At 62.8% G+C, this 13,870-nt stretch overlaps 2 protein-coding genes across 2 annotated transcripts; one reads left to right on the top strand and one right to left on the bottom strand.

The window, feature by feature from the left end:
- Window positions 1-602: 602 nt before the first annotated feature.
- Window positions 603-1,479, bottom strand: SMIM44 (small integral membrane protein 44). The gene is made up of 2 exons (XM_055344734.1): window positions 1,278-1,479; window positions 603-1,121 (listed from the first exon to the last, which is right to left on the bottom strand). The coding sequence occupies exons 1-2, from the start codon at window positions 1,477-1,479 to the stop codon at window positions 883-885; spliced, it is 441 nt and encodes a 146-aa protein (XP_055200709.1). The 3' UTR covers window positions 603-882.
- A 2,062-nt stretch (window positions 1,480-3,541) lies between these two features.
- Window positions 3,542-12,671, top strand: DOHH (deoxyhypusine hydroxylase). The gene is made up of 5 exons (XM_055344640.1): window positions 3,542-3,678; window positions 7,484-7,835; window positions 9,566-9,642; window positions 10,802-11,045; window positions 11,896-12,671. The coding sequence occupies exons 2-5, from the start codon at window positions 7,562-7,564 to the stop codon at window positions 12,210-12,212; spliced, it is 912 nt and encodes a 303-aa protein (XP_055200615.1). The 5' UTR covers window positions 3,542-3,678; window positions 7,484-7,561; the 3' UTR covers window positions 12,213-12,671.
- The last annotated feature ends 1,199 nt before the right edge of the window (window positions 12,672-13,870 follow it).

The raw sequence follows: 13,870 nt of genomic DNA, 5'->3' as shown, positions 1-13,870 counted from the left end.
CAGCCACCGGGCCATGCCTGTGACACTCCTACTGTGTGCCTGTCCTTGCAAAGCTTGGAAGGGAGGGGGAAGCCTCATGCAGTGCCCTCCGGGGGCTCCTGGGTTAGTTGGGAAGTCAGGACCCCCAGAGGCGGTGGATCCTGCAGGGGCCACAGAGCTGGGAAGGAGCCAGGGAGGTGGGGGTGCAGCAGATTCGGGCTTAAGAGCAGGAGCAGAACCCAGCCTGGGGGCTCCTGCTTTTTCCAAGGCAGGTCACCCAACTGGCCTCTTTCTGCAAAAAGTTCTCTGAGCTCCAAGCACATCATTTCTGGGCGTTGTGCCTCCATGTTCCCATCTGTTACGGGGGGTCGGGGGGAGTTGGCCTGTGAGCATCCAATGAAATAATTCGAGGAGAAGGCTCCCGAGCACGCTAGCAGGCACACACTAAGTACCAGGCAACGGCCAGCACCTGGTTACTATTTTAAGACATCTTCTTGGGGCAGCCCGGGTGGCTCAGTGGTTTAGTGCCACCTTCAGCCCGGGGTGCGATCCTGGAGTCCCGGGGTCGAGTCCCACGTCGGGCTCCCTGCACGGAGCCTGCTTCTCCCTCTGCCTGTGTCTCTGCCTCTTTCTCTCTCTCTCTGTCTCTCATGAATAAATAAATAAAATCTTTAAAAAATAAAACATCTTCTTGGTGGTGGACGTTGGCTCCGGGGGCCACCGGGGAAAGGAGTGCGGAAAGCACCGGTGACCAACCACGGGAATCTGTCAGCCAAGAAACAGAATGTCCTCCGCCACGATGGGGCAACTCAGTGGAGCAAGGGGTCCAGTGTGCACGAGTCGTCTATACAGCTGCCAAAGGGGTTCAGAGCCAGGGCCCGGGGCCAGAGGGCAGGGCCCGGCTCAGGCCAGCCTCCAGAAGGAGCTCCGACCGGGTGGGTCCTTGAAGGCGATGGAAGGGCGGCGGGGAGCCTGGGCGGGGGCTTCTGCAGGGGCTGCGTCACCAGCCCTGCCAAGGTCCTCATCACCCCGCCAGGCCAGGGCCAGCTGCAGGTCCAGCTCCTCCAGATCCTCACCCTCCAGGCTCGAGCGCAGCTCCCGGGGGGCGTCCTCCTGGTCCGGCTTCGGGCCAAAGGCCCAGTCTGCAGGAGGATGTGGATGAGGAGCCTCCCAGGGCCTCACCCACCCTCAGTCCCCTCCCTGGCCAGGACGGGCCCTCACATCACCACCACCACCACCACCCCCAAGTGGCCCAGTGCCACCCCAAGCAGGGCCCACAGTTGAGGGGAGCAGCTCACCGGCCAGGTCGTGGGCGAGGTCCTTGATGAGGTGTCCAACGATGGCATAGGCCACAGCCACCACCAGGAGCGCTGCCAGCAGCAGGTACAGCGCGTACCTGGGCAGGCGGATGGCATCGAGAGGCGGCGGGCGGTACTCCTCATACAGCGGCGGGGTTGGGCTCCAGCCCTCCATCCCCTCCTCGACCGCCAGCCCCGGCATGACGGCCACCGGGAGCAGGAGAGGCCCGGAGGTGACCCTCGTGGCGGAAGTATTTAGGGGCTTTGGGTAAGAGGATTGGGAATCCTCCAAGGCCACCATCTGCCAGGATGAATCACAGCGCAAATCACTTCCGCCCAGTGGGCCCCCCCACCGCCCCTCATTCAGCTCCAGCCAGCCCAGCTGGCACTCTGCACATCCATCCCCACCTCAGGGCCTTTGCTCGAGCTGTTCCCTCTCCTGGGAAAATCCCTGAGCTGACACTCAAAATAGGAGGATGGACTCTGAGAAGAACACAACCCTAGAGGAAGTGACGTTTTGGGTTAGGAAGCAAAGAGCGGTATTTGGGGTGGTTCAGTCGGTTGAGCAACTGACTCTTTTTTTTTTTTTAATTTTTATTTATTTTATGATAGTCACATACACACACAGAGAGAGAGAGAGAGAGAGAGGCAGAGAGAGAAGCAGGCTCCATGCACCGGGAGCCTGACGTGGGATTCGATCCGGAATCTCCAGATCGCGCCCTGGGCCAAAGGCAGGCGCCAAACCGCTGCGCCACCCAGGGATCCCGAGCAACTGACTCTTAATTTCGGCTCAGGTCATGATCGTGGGTCGTAGGGTGGGGCTGGAAGTTGGGTTCCATGCTCAGTGGGGAGTCCACTTCTCTCCTCCTGCCCCTCTCTCCCTCATGCACATGCATGTGAGTGCACGTGAGCAAGCACGCCCTTTTTCTAACGTAAATAAAACCTAAAAAGAAAAAGTGGCATTGGGGCGGAGGTACCACGGTCTAAGGGGTTGGGACTACTAGGAGGGAGAGTTAAAGCTTAAAATAGGATAGCCACTGCCCTCTGGAGATGCACGGGAGCAGAGACCCAGGGGAGGAAGGGAACCAGGCAGGGGAGTACCAGGGGGAAGAGCGGTCCAGGCAGAGGGCAGAGCACATGCAAAGGCCCGGAGGAAGGACTGGGTCTGGCCTGTTGGAAAAAAGCAAGGAGGCCCCGTGTGGCTGGAGCAGAGTGAGCAACGGGGTGACAGGGAGGAGGGAAGGGTAGGGACGGGCCCGGTGCAGGTCATGCGGGGCCTTGGGGGTCAGGGGAGAACTTGAGCTTTTACCCTGGGGGAGGTGGGAGCCCTGGAGGGCTGTGGGCAGAGGAGGGCCGGAGCTGGTGCCCACAGGTGGCCTCTGGTGGCCACTGCGGAGAGGACAGACCTCGGGGGCCAGGAAGACAGGTGGGGAGGGGCTGTGGTGGCCCAGGTGAGCGATGATGTTTTTTCCCAAATCATTTTTTCCTCGCCGTTACACATAATAACGTGGCCACCCATGCTTCTTTCCCACATTGCAAAGTGGAAACACTTTTCGCACGTGTTGCCCTGATTAGAACCCGCCGCGCTTCTCAGTGCGGCGGAGTAAAGCCAAGTCGGTCCCAGGCCGGGGCGCTCCTTCCCGCACCTGCCGCGGGCTCCGGCCCCGCCCCCCGGGACCACGCGCCCCGCCCGCGCCCTACACTCCTTAACCTGGGTCACCGCCTCGCGTGCATTTCACTCGCTTATTTCCCGTCTGTCTGCCCCAGGCCACCAAGCTGTCTAGCCCTCGCCCCCCACTATTTGTTAAGTAAACGACGAACTCGGACTCGCTCGGGTCCGAAAAAAAGCACGAGATGCGCCCCGCCCCCGCCTGCCCAGAGCTCGAGTCCGGCCACCTGCAGCCATTGGCCACGCCCCCTTGAAGCCATTGGCCACGCCCCAGGCCTTGGCCACGCCCCCAGGCTTTGGGCACGCCCAGGAACGCGGCGCATGCTCCGTCACTAGCCGGCCCCGCGTCGCTGAATCGGCACAAACCATTTCCACCCACCGAAGTGGGTGGGGAGCCGGAGAGCATGTCTTCCACGGAAACAGTGGGCGTTGCCCTTCCCTCCCCTGAGGGATGCCTTTAGACTCCTCTGGTGTGGCAGTGTGGGCTATGGCACCGATGCAGACTCAGGCTTCCAGACTGGTCTCGTGCCGCGGAGGCTTTGACGGGAACTCCCCCCCCGCTGCTGCGTTGGTACCGTCCGGCCCGGTCACGTGGGCGGGAAGATGGCGGCCCCCAGAGAGTGCCGCGAGCGTCGCGGTTGGTGAGACGCTGGTGGCCGCGGAGGGGGCGGGTGAGCTCGGAGACCTCGACTTCCGGGAGCTCGTTTGGGCGTCTCGGCGGCAGGGAGCGCGGTGCGTGGCCCGGGCCTGGCGGGCTGGCACGGGGAGGACGCCTCGGGGGGAGGTCCCGTCTCTAGGATTCGTGGCGTGGGGGTGGGGGTGGGGGGGGGGTCGAGGGCCTCCTGATGGGTTCTGAGGACCCTGTCGCCGGGGGTCTCTTCGCTGGCGGCGGCGCGTGTTGCTTACCGGGCCACCCGTTTCTCGAGTTCCCGGGAGAACCAACGGAGTGAAGCACCCGGTACTTGGGGATCCGCGTAGACGGGTCTTGAAGCATCCGGTTCCTCGGGGTGTCCTCCAGGGGGAGGGATCCCGTATTGGGACGACCCCTTTCTGGGGGGCCGTCGGTTACCAGACATGTGGTTGGGAATTCTTGGTTTGGGTGAGTCTCGGGGGTGGGGGGATCCCTGGGGGGCTCAGCGGTTCGGCGCCTGCCTTTGGCCCAGGGCGTGACCCCGGGGTCACGGGATCGAGTCCCGCGTCGGGCTCCCTGCATGGAGCCTGCCTCTCCCTCTGCCTGTGTCTCTGCCTCTCCCTCTCTCTATGTCTATCATGAATAAGTAAAAAAAAAAAAAAAAAAAAACTTAAAAATAGATGAGTCACGGCTGGGGACGGGAGGCCGAGGACCCTGGTCTCCTCTCTCCATTGCTGACCACCCATCAAGAGGCTTTCACAGGGGCCAGCGGATCCCCAGATTCGGCTTGGGTGGGGGCTGCTCCCCTGCACCCCACGCCCACCCCCTCGCGCGGCCTCCCCCTGGAAAACGGGCGAAGGCTTGAATTGTGGGCTTCCAGGAGGTGTGCCCTCCTGAGCCCAGGGAGGTGGGTTCGGGGCTCCCCACGGGAGCATTTGATGCCGCGTACTAGGTGCCAGCAGTTGTACGAGGCGCTCCGTGAGCGCTCCTCCTCCTCCTTTTTTAAGATTTTTTTTTTTTTTATGATAGTCACACAGAGAGAGAGAGAGAGAGGCAGAGACACAGGCAGAGGGAGAAGCAGGCTCCATGCACCGGGAGCCCGATGTGGGATTCGATCCCGGGTCTCCAGGATCAGGCCCTGGGCCAAAGGCAGGCTCCAAACCGCTGCGCCAACCAGGGATCCCCTTTTTTAAGATTTTTTTTTAGGATTTTATTTACTCATGAGACACAGAGAGAGAGAGGCAGAGACACGGGCAGAGGGAGAAGCAGGCTCCATGCAGGGAGCCCCATGCAGGACTTGATCCCAGGACCCCCGGGGGTCACGCCCTGGGCTGAAGGCAGATGCTCAGCCCCTGAGCCACCCAGGTGCCCACCCCGCGATACAGATTTATTTTTATTTACGTGAACAAGTGTGCAGGTATGTATATGTATGATATGAAGTCCTGTCTTCGGGGCACTAAGTTGTCTGGTAAAAACCTGATCTGTGATGCACACTGGACACCAGGTGCCGTTAGGTGCTGTGGGGGACCCTGAAGCCCCGGCAGGTGAGGAGTGCAGAGCAGGGAGGGTTTGCGTCGCTAACCTCGGGTGCTCCGAGAGTTCCTTCCTGCCTGCATAACTCAATATCTGAACAGAGCCTGGAAGGAAACCTGACTTGTGAGCTGTTACTAGTCTTTATTCCAAATGTAGAGACTTTTGCCGCAGTTCAGGCCTTGCCCTAGAGCCCTGCGGTGTATTTCCGCCTCCCCCTCCTCTCCCACAGCTGGAGCTGCCTTGTTGGCCACATTCCCCCTCATTCCTGGGTATCTAAGGACTCCGGGGGATGTGTGGGCGATGAAGGGCCTTTTCCACGTGCCTCAGGGTAACCTCCGCACAGCTGGGAGTCAGGAGTCTTGGGTCCTGTTTGCCCTTGGCTTGCTGTGTGACCCCCACACCAGTCTCATGGCCCCTGATGCCTTGGCAGCTCGCTCACTCCTGGCTTCTCTGGTTTCTTTTTCTTTTTGTTTTTAGATTTTTTTTAAAAATTTATTCATTTGAGAAAGAGAAAGAGCAGAGCAGGGGGAGGGTGTCAGAGGGGAGGGAGAAGCAGACTGCCCGCTGAGCGGCGAGCCCAGTGCGATGCGGGGCTCCATCCCAGGACCCTGGGATCATGACCTGAGCTGAAGGCAGACGCTCAACCAGCTGAGCCACCCAGGCGCCCTTGGCTTCTGTGGCTTCTGCTGGTCCCTCTTTCAAGGTGTCCCCTCCTCTGATGGTCACCCGCGCTCGGGCAGCTGTACCCCCCTCATCAAGCCCAGTCAGCCGTGCTGACGCTGCCGGGAGCCAGAGGCTGCGACGTGCCACTGCTCGCTTTATGAAGCGTCGACCAGGTCTTCATTGGTCTGGAGGACAGAGGTGGAGCCCCTCCTCCCAGCCCGGCTGTGTCATTCCATCGCAGTCCACCCACTCGACACGGCATCTGTGGTTTAGAGTGACTCTAGAGCCCAGCTACCCGGATTTATAGTCTCAACACTATTCCTGAGCAAGTTATTAAGCTCCCTGTGTGTCTGCTTTCTCACCTGTGAAAGGGCGACGAGCCTAGCACCGCTCTCATAGGTTATGGGGACAGGTAGATGAGTTCATGAGTGTGAGGGGCCTCGAAGAGGTGCCTGGCACATAGCAGGTCTCAGTAAATATCAGCTGCTGTTGCTGGTAGGGCTGGTGTTTTTATCGAGGGCCTACCGAGTGCTGGGAGTCCAGTGGTGATTAGCATAGGCTCGGTCCCTGCCTTCAGGGTTCTGGTGAGGGGTAAGACCAACCATAGGTAGCTAAACTGATAACCATCCTGTGTGAGATCTCGTGGTGGTAAGTGCTCGGAAGAAAAGTAGAACAAGGGAAGAGAGTAACAGTGAAGAGTGTGATCAGGGAGGGCTTCCGTGAGGAGGTGACATTTGAGACCCAAGGAAGTGAGAGGGTGGCCATGGGGGGCATTTGGGGAAGAACGTTCCTGGGGAGGAGAAGAGCCCATGCAAAGGTCCTGGGGCAGGACCGGGCCAGGTGTGTTGGAGGAACAGCCAGGAGGCCTGTGTGGCTGGAACAGAGTGTGCAAGGGGTGGAGGATGGGGAGGAGGAGGGGAGCGCTGGCAGGGGTTGGGCAAGTCACGCGGGGCCTTTGGGATCGTGAAGGAGTTTGGAAGAACGAGGGGCCATGGAAGGATTGTGCAAGGGCCCAGTGAGCACGCCGGGAGCACCCGCAGCCCAGTTACCCGTCATGGAACGGACAGCCCCACGCTTGGCAGCTTTGAGCAGCGGCACATGCTCTCCCGGCCGCCCCGACCGGGATCTGGTGCCTCCGGCTCAGAGCCGCCGTGAGGTGGCGTTTGGGCCAGCGGCGGTGGGTGGTGGCTTCGGCCGAAGGCGCAGGGGCTGCGGGAGCTGCTGCCGGCCTCCCGCGCTCCCTGGCAGCGGCCCGGAGGCCTCAGTTCCCCGGCCAGTGGGCCGCTCTAGGGCCGGGGGAGCCTCCTCGTAGTCCCGGAGCGGTGAGGAGGAAGCCCCGGCATCTCTTAGGACCTGCCCTTGGTGTTGTTCCTTCCACATCCTGCTGCTCACACTGCTCGATGGAGGCTACTCAGTGTGGGAGGGCCGCACGCACAGTGGGGGTCCCCGGGGACCGGTCGGCCCCTCTGGCTTCCGTGCGGAGGGGACCAGCAGAAGTCACTGCTGATGTACAGGCGAGAGGTCAGGGAGGGCAGGTAACGTAGATGACCCTGCGGGTACACGGGGCCGACCCTGGCCTTCCCCCCCATGCCCGGCAGGGGAGCAGGTAGGAGGACCCCCCACACCCCCCAGGTCCTGATACTTCAGGGAACTAATCCCCGGATGGATGAGAAGCGCCTCTCACCTGGGCTCTGGGTTTTCCACCTGTAGGTCCTCGTGCCCAGGAGCCCCCCCCCCCCGCCCCGCCCCGTTTCAGCCCAGGTGGGCCCGACGACAGCGGGCGGCATCATGGTGACGGAGCAGGAGGTGGAGGCGATTGGGCGGACGCTGGTGGACGCCCGGCAGCCCCTGCAGGCCCGCTTCCGGGCGCTCTTCACGCTGCGCGGCCTCGGCGGCCCCGGGGCCATCGCCTGGATCAGCCGGGCCTTCGGCGACGACTCCGCCCTGCTCAAGCACGAGCTGGCCTACTGCCTGGGCCAGATGCAGGACTCCCGGGCCATCCCGGTGCTGGTGGACGTGCTGCGTGACGCCCGCCAGGAGCCCATGGTGCGCCACGAGGCGGGTGAGTGGCCAGGGCGCCGGCCCTCCACCCCGCCGTCACCCCTCCTCGGCCTCCTCCCCGCGCGACCCCGGGCAGGCCTCATCTGTACAGGGCAGGCCGTCGAACGGTCAGCCCCGTGGGCCCGGCAGCCTCGTGGGCCCGGACTCCGCCTGTCCTTGTGCTCGAGAGGCGTGGCCCGGGCCCGGGCCCCTTGAGGGTGTTCAGATTGGGAGTCCACCTGAGTTTCACACGTCGGGAAACGTCACCCTTTGATTTAAAAATAATAATGTTAATTGTTTTTTAAAAGACTATCTTTTTAAAAGATTTTATTATTTATTCACGAGAGACAGAGGCAGAGACACAGGCAGAGGGACAAGCAGGCTCCCTGCGGGGCGCCCGATGTGGGACTTGATCCCAGGACCCCAGAGTCACAACCCGAGCCAAAGGCAGACGCTCAACCGCTGAGCCATCCAGGCGTCGTCAAAGACTCAATTTTTAAGTTATCTCCGTACCCAGTGTGGGCTCAAACCTTTCAACCCCGAGATCCAGAGTCATGCGCTCTACTGATGGAGCCGGCCAGGGGCCTCTAAAAAAAAAAAAAAAAAGACATGTGAAAACTAAAAACCATTCTTGTTCACACAAAACCAGGCGGCGAGCTCGCCAACCCCTGACGTCTCCTCTTCCGTTCGTTCGTGTAATGTGCTGGGCCAGTGTTTACTGAGCACCTGCCGTGTACCAGGCCCTGTTATCTCGAGGGACACCGGAAAGGAGAAATGCGTAAAACCCGTGGCCAGCCCGGGCTGCTGAGGCTGTGCCTCTCACCACCACCTCCCCGCTGGGAGGGGAAGCTGGTGTCCATCCTGCTCTGTGTCTCATGTTCCCCGATGTCCAGCCCCACGAGCCGCCCTCACCCCAGGCTGCCCCAGTAACTCTGAGCGTGCCAGTCACTGGTTTTGTCAGAGCTCTCCTTACGGAGAACGTTCTCCCTAACCTCACCTCTCCGGAAGTTCTGCTATTTTGAGCGTTGTGTGATCACAGAACGCCTACTGAACGCCTACTGAGATGGTGGGAACGCGTAAATGTTGAGGAGAAACGAGGCAGGGCGTAGGACGAGGGTGCCAGAGGTGTTGCCTTTTGTAATCAGTGGACAGAGATGTGGGTGAAGGCAGTTACCTGGAGGAAGGTACTTCAGGCAGAGGATGCAGCCCGTGCAAAGGTCCTGGGGCAGTTCCCTGCGAGCTCCTTGGAGGAGTGGCAAGGAAGCCCCTCTGGCTGGAGCGGAGTGAGTGACCGCGAGAGAGGGAGGAGGGCAGGGGCAGGTCCTGGCCCGGACTCCCTTCCATTAGGATGTTGTTGATGGTGGGCAGCACCGTACCCTGCCAGCCTGCGAGGCAGAGGAGTGGTTGAGTGGGGAGCGAGTGCGTGCCAGCTGCGGTCTGCCCGCTCAGCGCCTGTGTGGCCTGGGGCAGCCTAGGCCCCTCCATCAGGCCCTGCCTTCCTCTGCTGACCCTCCTCCCTCACATCGTGGCAGAAAACCTCCTCCTCTGGGGCTCACCCCGATGGGCTCTACTCATCCGGGTGCCCTGGGAAGCTCCGTGCTCACCGAGGGCCCCACGTTGTGATGTGTCCCCATCCAGACCATGAGCTGCGGGGGGAGCAGAGCACAGGAGGGGGTGGTGCAGGTGGGCGCCCCCCGCCCGGTGTCCGTGGTGTTCCCTAACCACACTGAGCCTTCTGCGCGGTTCTTCCAGGGGAGGCCCTGGGGGCCATCGGGAACCCGGAAGTTCTGGACATCCTGAAGCAGTACTGCACTGACCCCGTCATCGAGGTACCGTGGCCTGACCCCCTCCCCGCCCCCCAGCCTGGGCCAGCGTCCCCTGTGTCTGGGTGCTGCCCCGTCGGCAAAACCCGACTGACTCCCCCACTAAACCCCGCCTGGCTGACCCGCCTCACCTCTCCCCTCCCACCCAGCCTGTCCCCTCCAGCCCCGTCCAGCCCTTGCGCCAGGATCCCCTGGAGCCCACCCGCCCCAGGCCGCCTGACCTCCTCCAGGCTCTCCCAGCACCTGCCTGTCTCCGTTCTTCAGGGAACAGCTTTATTGAGATGTTAGTCACATACCACAGGGTTCAACACTTCAGGGGTTTCTAGAGCATCCACAGATGGGTGCGACATTCTCCTAATTCCAGAACATTCCATCATCCCAGAAGGAGCCCCGCCTCATCAGTAGTCAGCCCTCGGCCCCCACGAGCCCCTCCCCATGCATGGACAAGCCCGTCCTGGACGTGTCACACACGTGGACTCACACCCCATGGGGCCTCCTGTCTCTGGTTCCCTCCCTGAGCGTCGTGGGCTTAGGGTCCATCCCTGGGGTGGTGCATGTGGGCTCCTTGCTCCTGTCCATGACCAGGGGACGTGCCTGCACGTGGGGGACATGCTGTATTTATCCACTCCTCTGTCCCTGGACACGTGGGCCGCTTCCACTTTGGCCACCGGAGCCCCTGCAGGTGTCCACATGGACGTGTGTTTCTCACCTGCTGCTTCTCACCTCCGGAAGCTCCGCCCCAGCCCCTCTCGGCAGCTGGAGGTCAAGGCAGAGCTAGGTCTCCTAACCTCTTGTGGCGAAAGCTCTCCTGTGCTTGTGACATTGACCTTTAGGATGGAACCCCAACTTCTTGCTGCAGCTCCAAGCCCTGCGTGAGGGAGGGCTCCGCACTGTCACCCCTCCGCATGAGCTCTGGCGCCTGTGCCCCCTCATCCCCAGCCCCTCCGGGCACTCCTCCTCCCTCTCCCTCCTCCCCTCTCCTTCCTCCTTTTCCTCCTCCTTCCTCTTCCCCCTCCCTCCTTAACCACTCAAGCCTCCGCCTGGCTGTTTCCACCTAGCATGACTGGTTAGCTCCGAGTCCCTCGAGCCCCAGGGGGTAGGGCAGGGGGTCCATCGTGTCCACTGTCAGGTCCTCAGTGGCCGCCCATGCGCCCTGTCCCCGCAGGTGGCAGAGACGTGCCAGCTGGCCGTCAGGCGGCTGGAGTGGCTGCAGGAGCACAGCAGGGAGCCGGTGGTGGCGGCAGGGCCCTACCTGTCCGTGGACCCGGCCCCTCCAGCCGAGGAGCGGGACGTGGGGCGGCTGCGGGAGGTGCTCCTGGACGAAGCCCAGCCGCTCTTCGACCGCTACCGAGCCATGTTCGCCCTGCGCGATGCGGGCGGCGAAGAGGCGGCCTTGGCGCTGGCGGAGGGTGAGTGGGGGTCGGGGTCACGGTCGGTGCGCCTCGCTCAGGCTCCGTGGCCGCACCCGGAAATGGAGGAACAGAGTGACCAGGGAACGTGCGTCCTGCCCCGGTGCCCGGACTCCCCCACGGGCTTTCCCGAAGGCGGGCGGGCACACTTGCCCCCACTTCCCGTGGGGAAGTCGAGGCCAGAAAGGCAGAGAGAGTTGCCTGAGCGGACAGCGGTTGGCAGCCGCAGAGCTGGGATCCGGTCCCTGGGAGTGTGGCTCTGTGACTTGAGTCACTCCCGCCCCGGCCCCCAGGGCGCTCTCTGCAGGCCTCTCCCCCAGCGGCCTGTGGTCCCTGCTGCCCTCCGGCACTTCCTGTCTGGCCATCACTGGGACCTGGGCCACAGGGTGGGGGTCCCAGGCGATGCCGGGCAGGAGCACAGGGCTGGGTGGCCTTGAGTCCTGGCTTGGCCTTGGGGGCCTCTGGTCCTGGGCGGTCACCGCACCTCTCCCGGCTGTGGTTGCGCCGTCAGTATAAAGCCCAACCTGTGTGTGGAGTGGGGGCCAGGTGCCCGTGACTGTCCCTTATTAATCACTGCGGAGGGGCGGGAGCAGCTGGAAGGGGACCCTGGGTGCAGGAGGGCCACACCTGCCCTGTCTGGCCTTTGGGAGGGCAGAGCTGTGACCCCAGGGCCCCCCCAGTGCTCCCCCCCCCCCCCCGCCGGCTGCAGACCCCTCCCTCTGAGCAGTGCTGACCACTGGGGCTGGGGCGGCTGTCCTTGAAACAAGGAGCCCCCTTTCCACCTCTCCTGGTCCCCCGCCTGCCCCGATGGCACCGCCCAGCCAGTGACCAGTCGCCCTCCCGCCTGCAGGCTTGCGCTGTGGCAGTGCCCTCTTCCGCCACGAGATCGGCTACGTCCTGGGCCAGCTGCAGCACGAGGCGGCCGTGCCCCAGCTGGCAGCCACCCTGGCCCAGCGGGCCGAGAGCCCCATGGTGCGGCACGAGTGCGCGGAGGCCCTGGGAGCCATCGCCCGGCCCGCCTGCCTGGCCGCCCTGCGGGCCCACGCGGCCGACCCCGAGCGCGTGGTGCGGGAGAGCTGCGAGGTGGCCCTGGACATGTACGAGTACGAGACGGGGCCGGCCTTCCAGTACGCCGACGGGCTGGAGCAGCTGCACGCCCCCTCCTAGAGCCGCCCGCGGCCTCCCCGGCGGGGCCCAGCGCACAAGCTGCCCATACACCGAGCGTGCGGGTGGGATCTGACCTCGCGGGGCTGACCGCTTGGCCCGATCTGGCCGCTTTTGCATCTTGCCTCCCCCAGGGCCAGGCTGAGGTGTCCTGTGACCCCTACCCAGTGGCATGGCGCGGGGCTGTAGCTCCCGGGTTTCGTGTCACAGGGGTGGGCTTGGGGGTCTGAGCAGGCCAGGGCTGTGCTCAGGGGAGCGGGGTTGCCTTGGCCCAGCTTCTGGAGGAACTAGGGGTGCCCGGAAAGGCGCTGCGGGCAAACCTGCCCCCCTCGGTCCTGGGCAGGGGCTGGGGCTGCCAAGGGCTGTTCCTGGGGCCTCTGGCTCTCCAGCCTGGGACTGGCTGGGTGGGTGGGCATGGAGACCCCAGTGTCCAAATGGATTATTAAATTATTTTTGCCAAGCCATGAGTCTCAGAGTGTGTTGGGGGCTCCACAGGGCTGCTTTCTAGGAACATCGGGGTGGGGCCCAGGGGCCACAGGGGGCTGGGGTGTTGGAGGAGCTCAGCTCTGAGATCTGCCCCCAGCCACAGGTGCCCTGGTTTCATCTCCAGCCAGCCCTCTCCAAGGGGCTTGGGGGAGTCAGCCCTCCGGCCTGGCCCTCCCCAGGCCCTCGTTCTCCCCTGCTCTACTGGGGGCAGTGGGGCAGGGGTTTAGTGGTATGGCTAAGAGCCCAGGCCATGGCTTCTCATCCCTCACGTTCTTCAAGTCCAGCCTGAACAACCTGCTTTACAGCCATAAAGTGGGCGTAACCCTAGAACCTAATCTCACGTGGAACACGTTCCACCTGCTGATCTCTGCCAGCCAGCAGCGACCCTGACACAGGTGGAGGGGTCACATGAGGCCGGGGATGCCCAGACGGGGGTCTTGAGCTGGTTCTCCCGTGCACATGCCTTCTGTCCCCAGCCCTTCTGACACCTGGCACAGCAGGCGTGTGGGGTCTCTGTCCCAAGCAAGTCATTTGTCCGCAGGTGTCCTACGACTCGATCCAATTCTGAGGCTCACTGCCCAAATGCACACAGACCCCTGGGTCCCCCACTCAGGGTTCCCACCCCCTCCTCACTTGTGATGTATTGCTAGCAGAGCTCACCGAATTCCAGAAAGCGCTCGACCTGCCGGTGTCTTGTAAACTGTGTCAGGAGCTGCCGGACAAGGGGTCCCGGGTGCAGGGGCTGCTTCCTGGTGGAGTTTGGGGCACAACCCCCTCCCATACCTGGATGCATTCACCTGCCCAGGAGCTCAGTGCCCTTCGGTTGGGGTCTTGTGGAAGCTCTGGGTGCAGGCGAGGTTGGGGACTCTCCCCAGGGGGCAGGGGTGTGGCCGAAAGTCCTTCCCCCCACCCCCACGCGGCCCCCAGCCCAATCCAGCAGCCACCCCGGAGCCCGAGTGTGGGAGGGCCTTCCTCTGGCCCTTGGCTGTCAGGAAGTTACAGGCTTTTGTTTTATTTTAAGATTTATTTACTTGAGAGAGACAGAGCCACGGAGCAGCGGGAGGGACAGAGGGAGAGCAAGTCCCAAGCTGACTGCTCACTAGGTGTGCGGCCTGACGTGGGGCTCCATCCCACGACCCCGGGATCATGACCTGAGTCTAAGAGTCTGTCATCCA

The sequence above is a fragment of the Nyctereutes procyonoides genome, unplaced genomic scaffold (genome assembly GCF_905146905.1).
Source record: "Nyctereutes procyonoides isolate TBG_1078 unplaced genomic scaffold, NYPRO_anot_genome, whole genome shotgun sequence".
NCBI lineage: Eukaryota > Metazoa > Chordata > Mammalia > Carnivora > Canidae > Nyctereutes > Nyctereutes procyonoides.
The sequence above is the reverse complement of the archived record's forward strand: the minus strand, read 5'-3'. Positions and strand labels throughout refer to the sequence as shown.

Excerpts from the sequence above, each read along its gene's own strand:
- SMIM44 (XM_055344734.1), bottom strand. The coding sequence starts at position 1,479 with ATGCCGGGGCTGGCGGTCGAGGAGGGGATGGAGGGCTGGAGCCCAACC. Across the intron at positions 1,122-1,277 it reads CCTCGCCCACGACCTGGCCG|ACTGGGCCTTTGGCCCGAAG; the intron begins GTGAGCTGCTCC and ends ATCCTCCTGCAG.
- DOHH (XM_055344640.1), top strand. The coding sequence starts at position 7,562 with ATGGTGACGGAGCAGGAGGTGGAGGCGATTGGGCGGACGCTGGTGGAC. Across the intron at positions 9,643-10,801 it reads GCACTGACCCCGTCATCGAG|GTGGCAGAGACGTGCCAGCT; the intron begins GTACCGTGGCCT and ends CTGTCCCCGCAG. Across the intron at positions 11,046-11,895 it reads GGCCTTGGCGCTGGCGGAGG|GCTTGCGCTGTGGCAGTGCC; the intron begins GTGAGTGGGGGT and ends TCCCGCCTGCAG.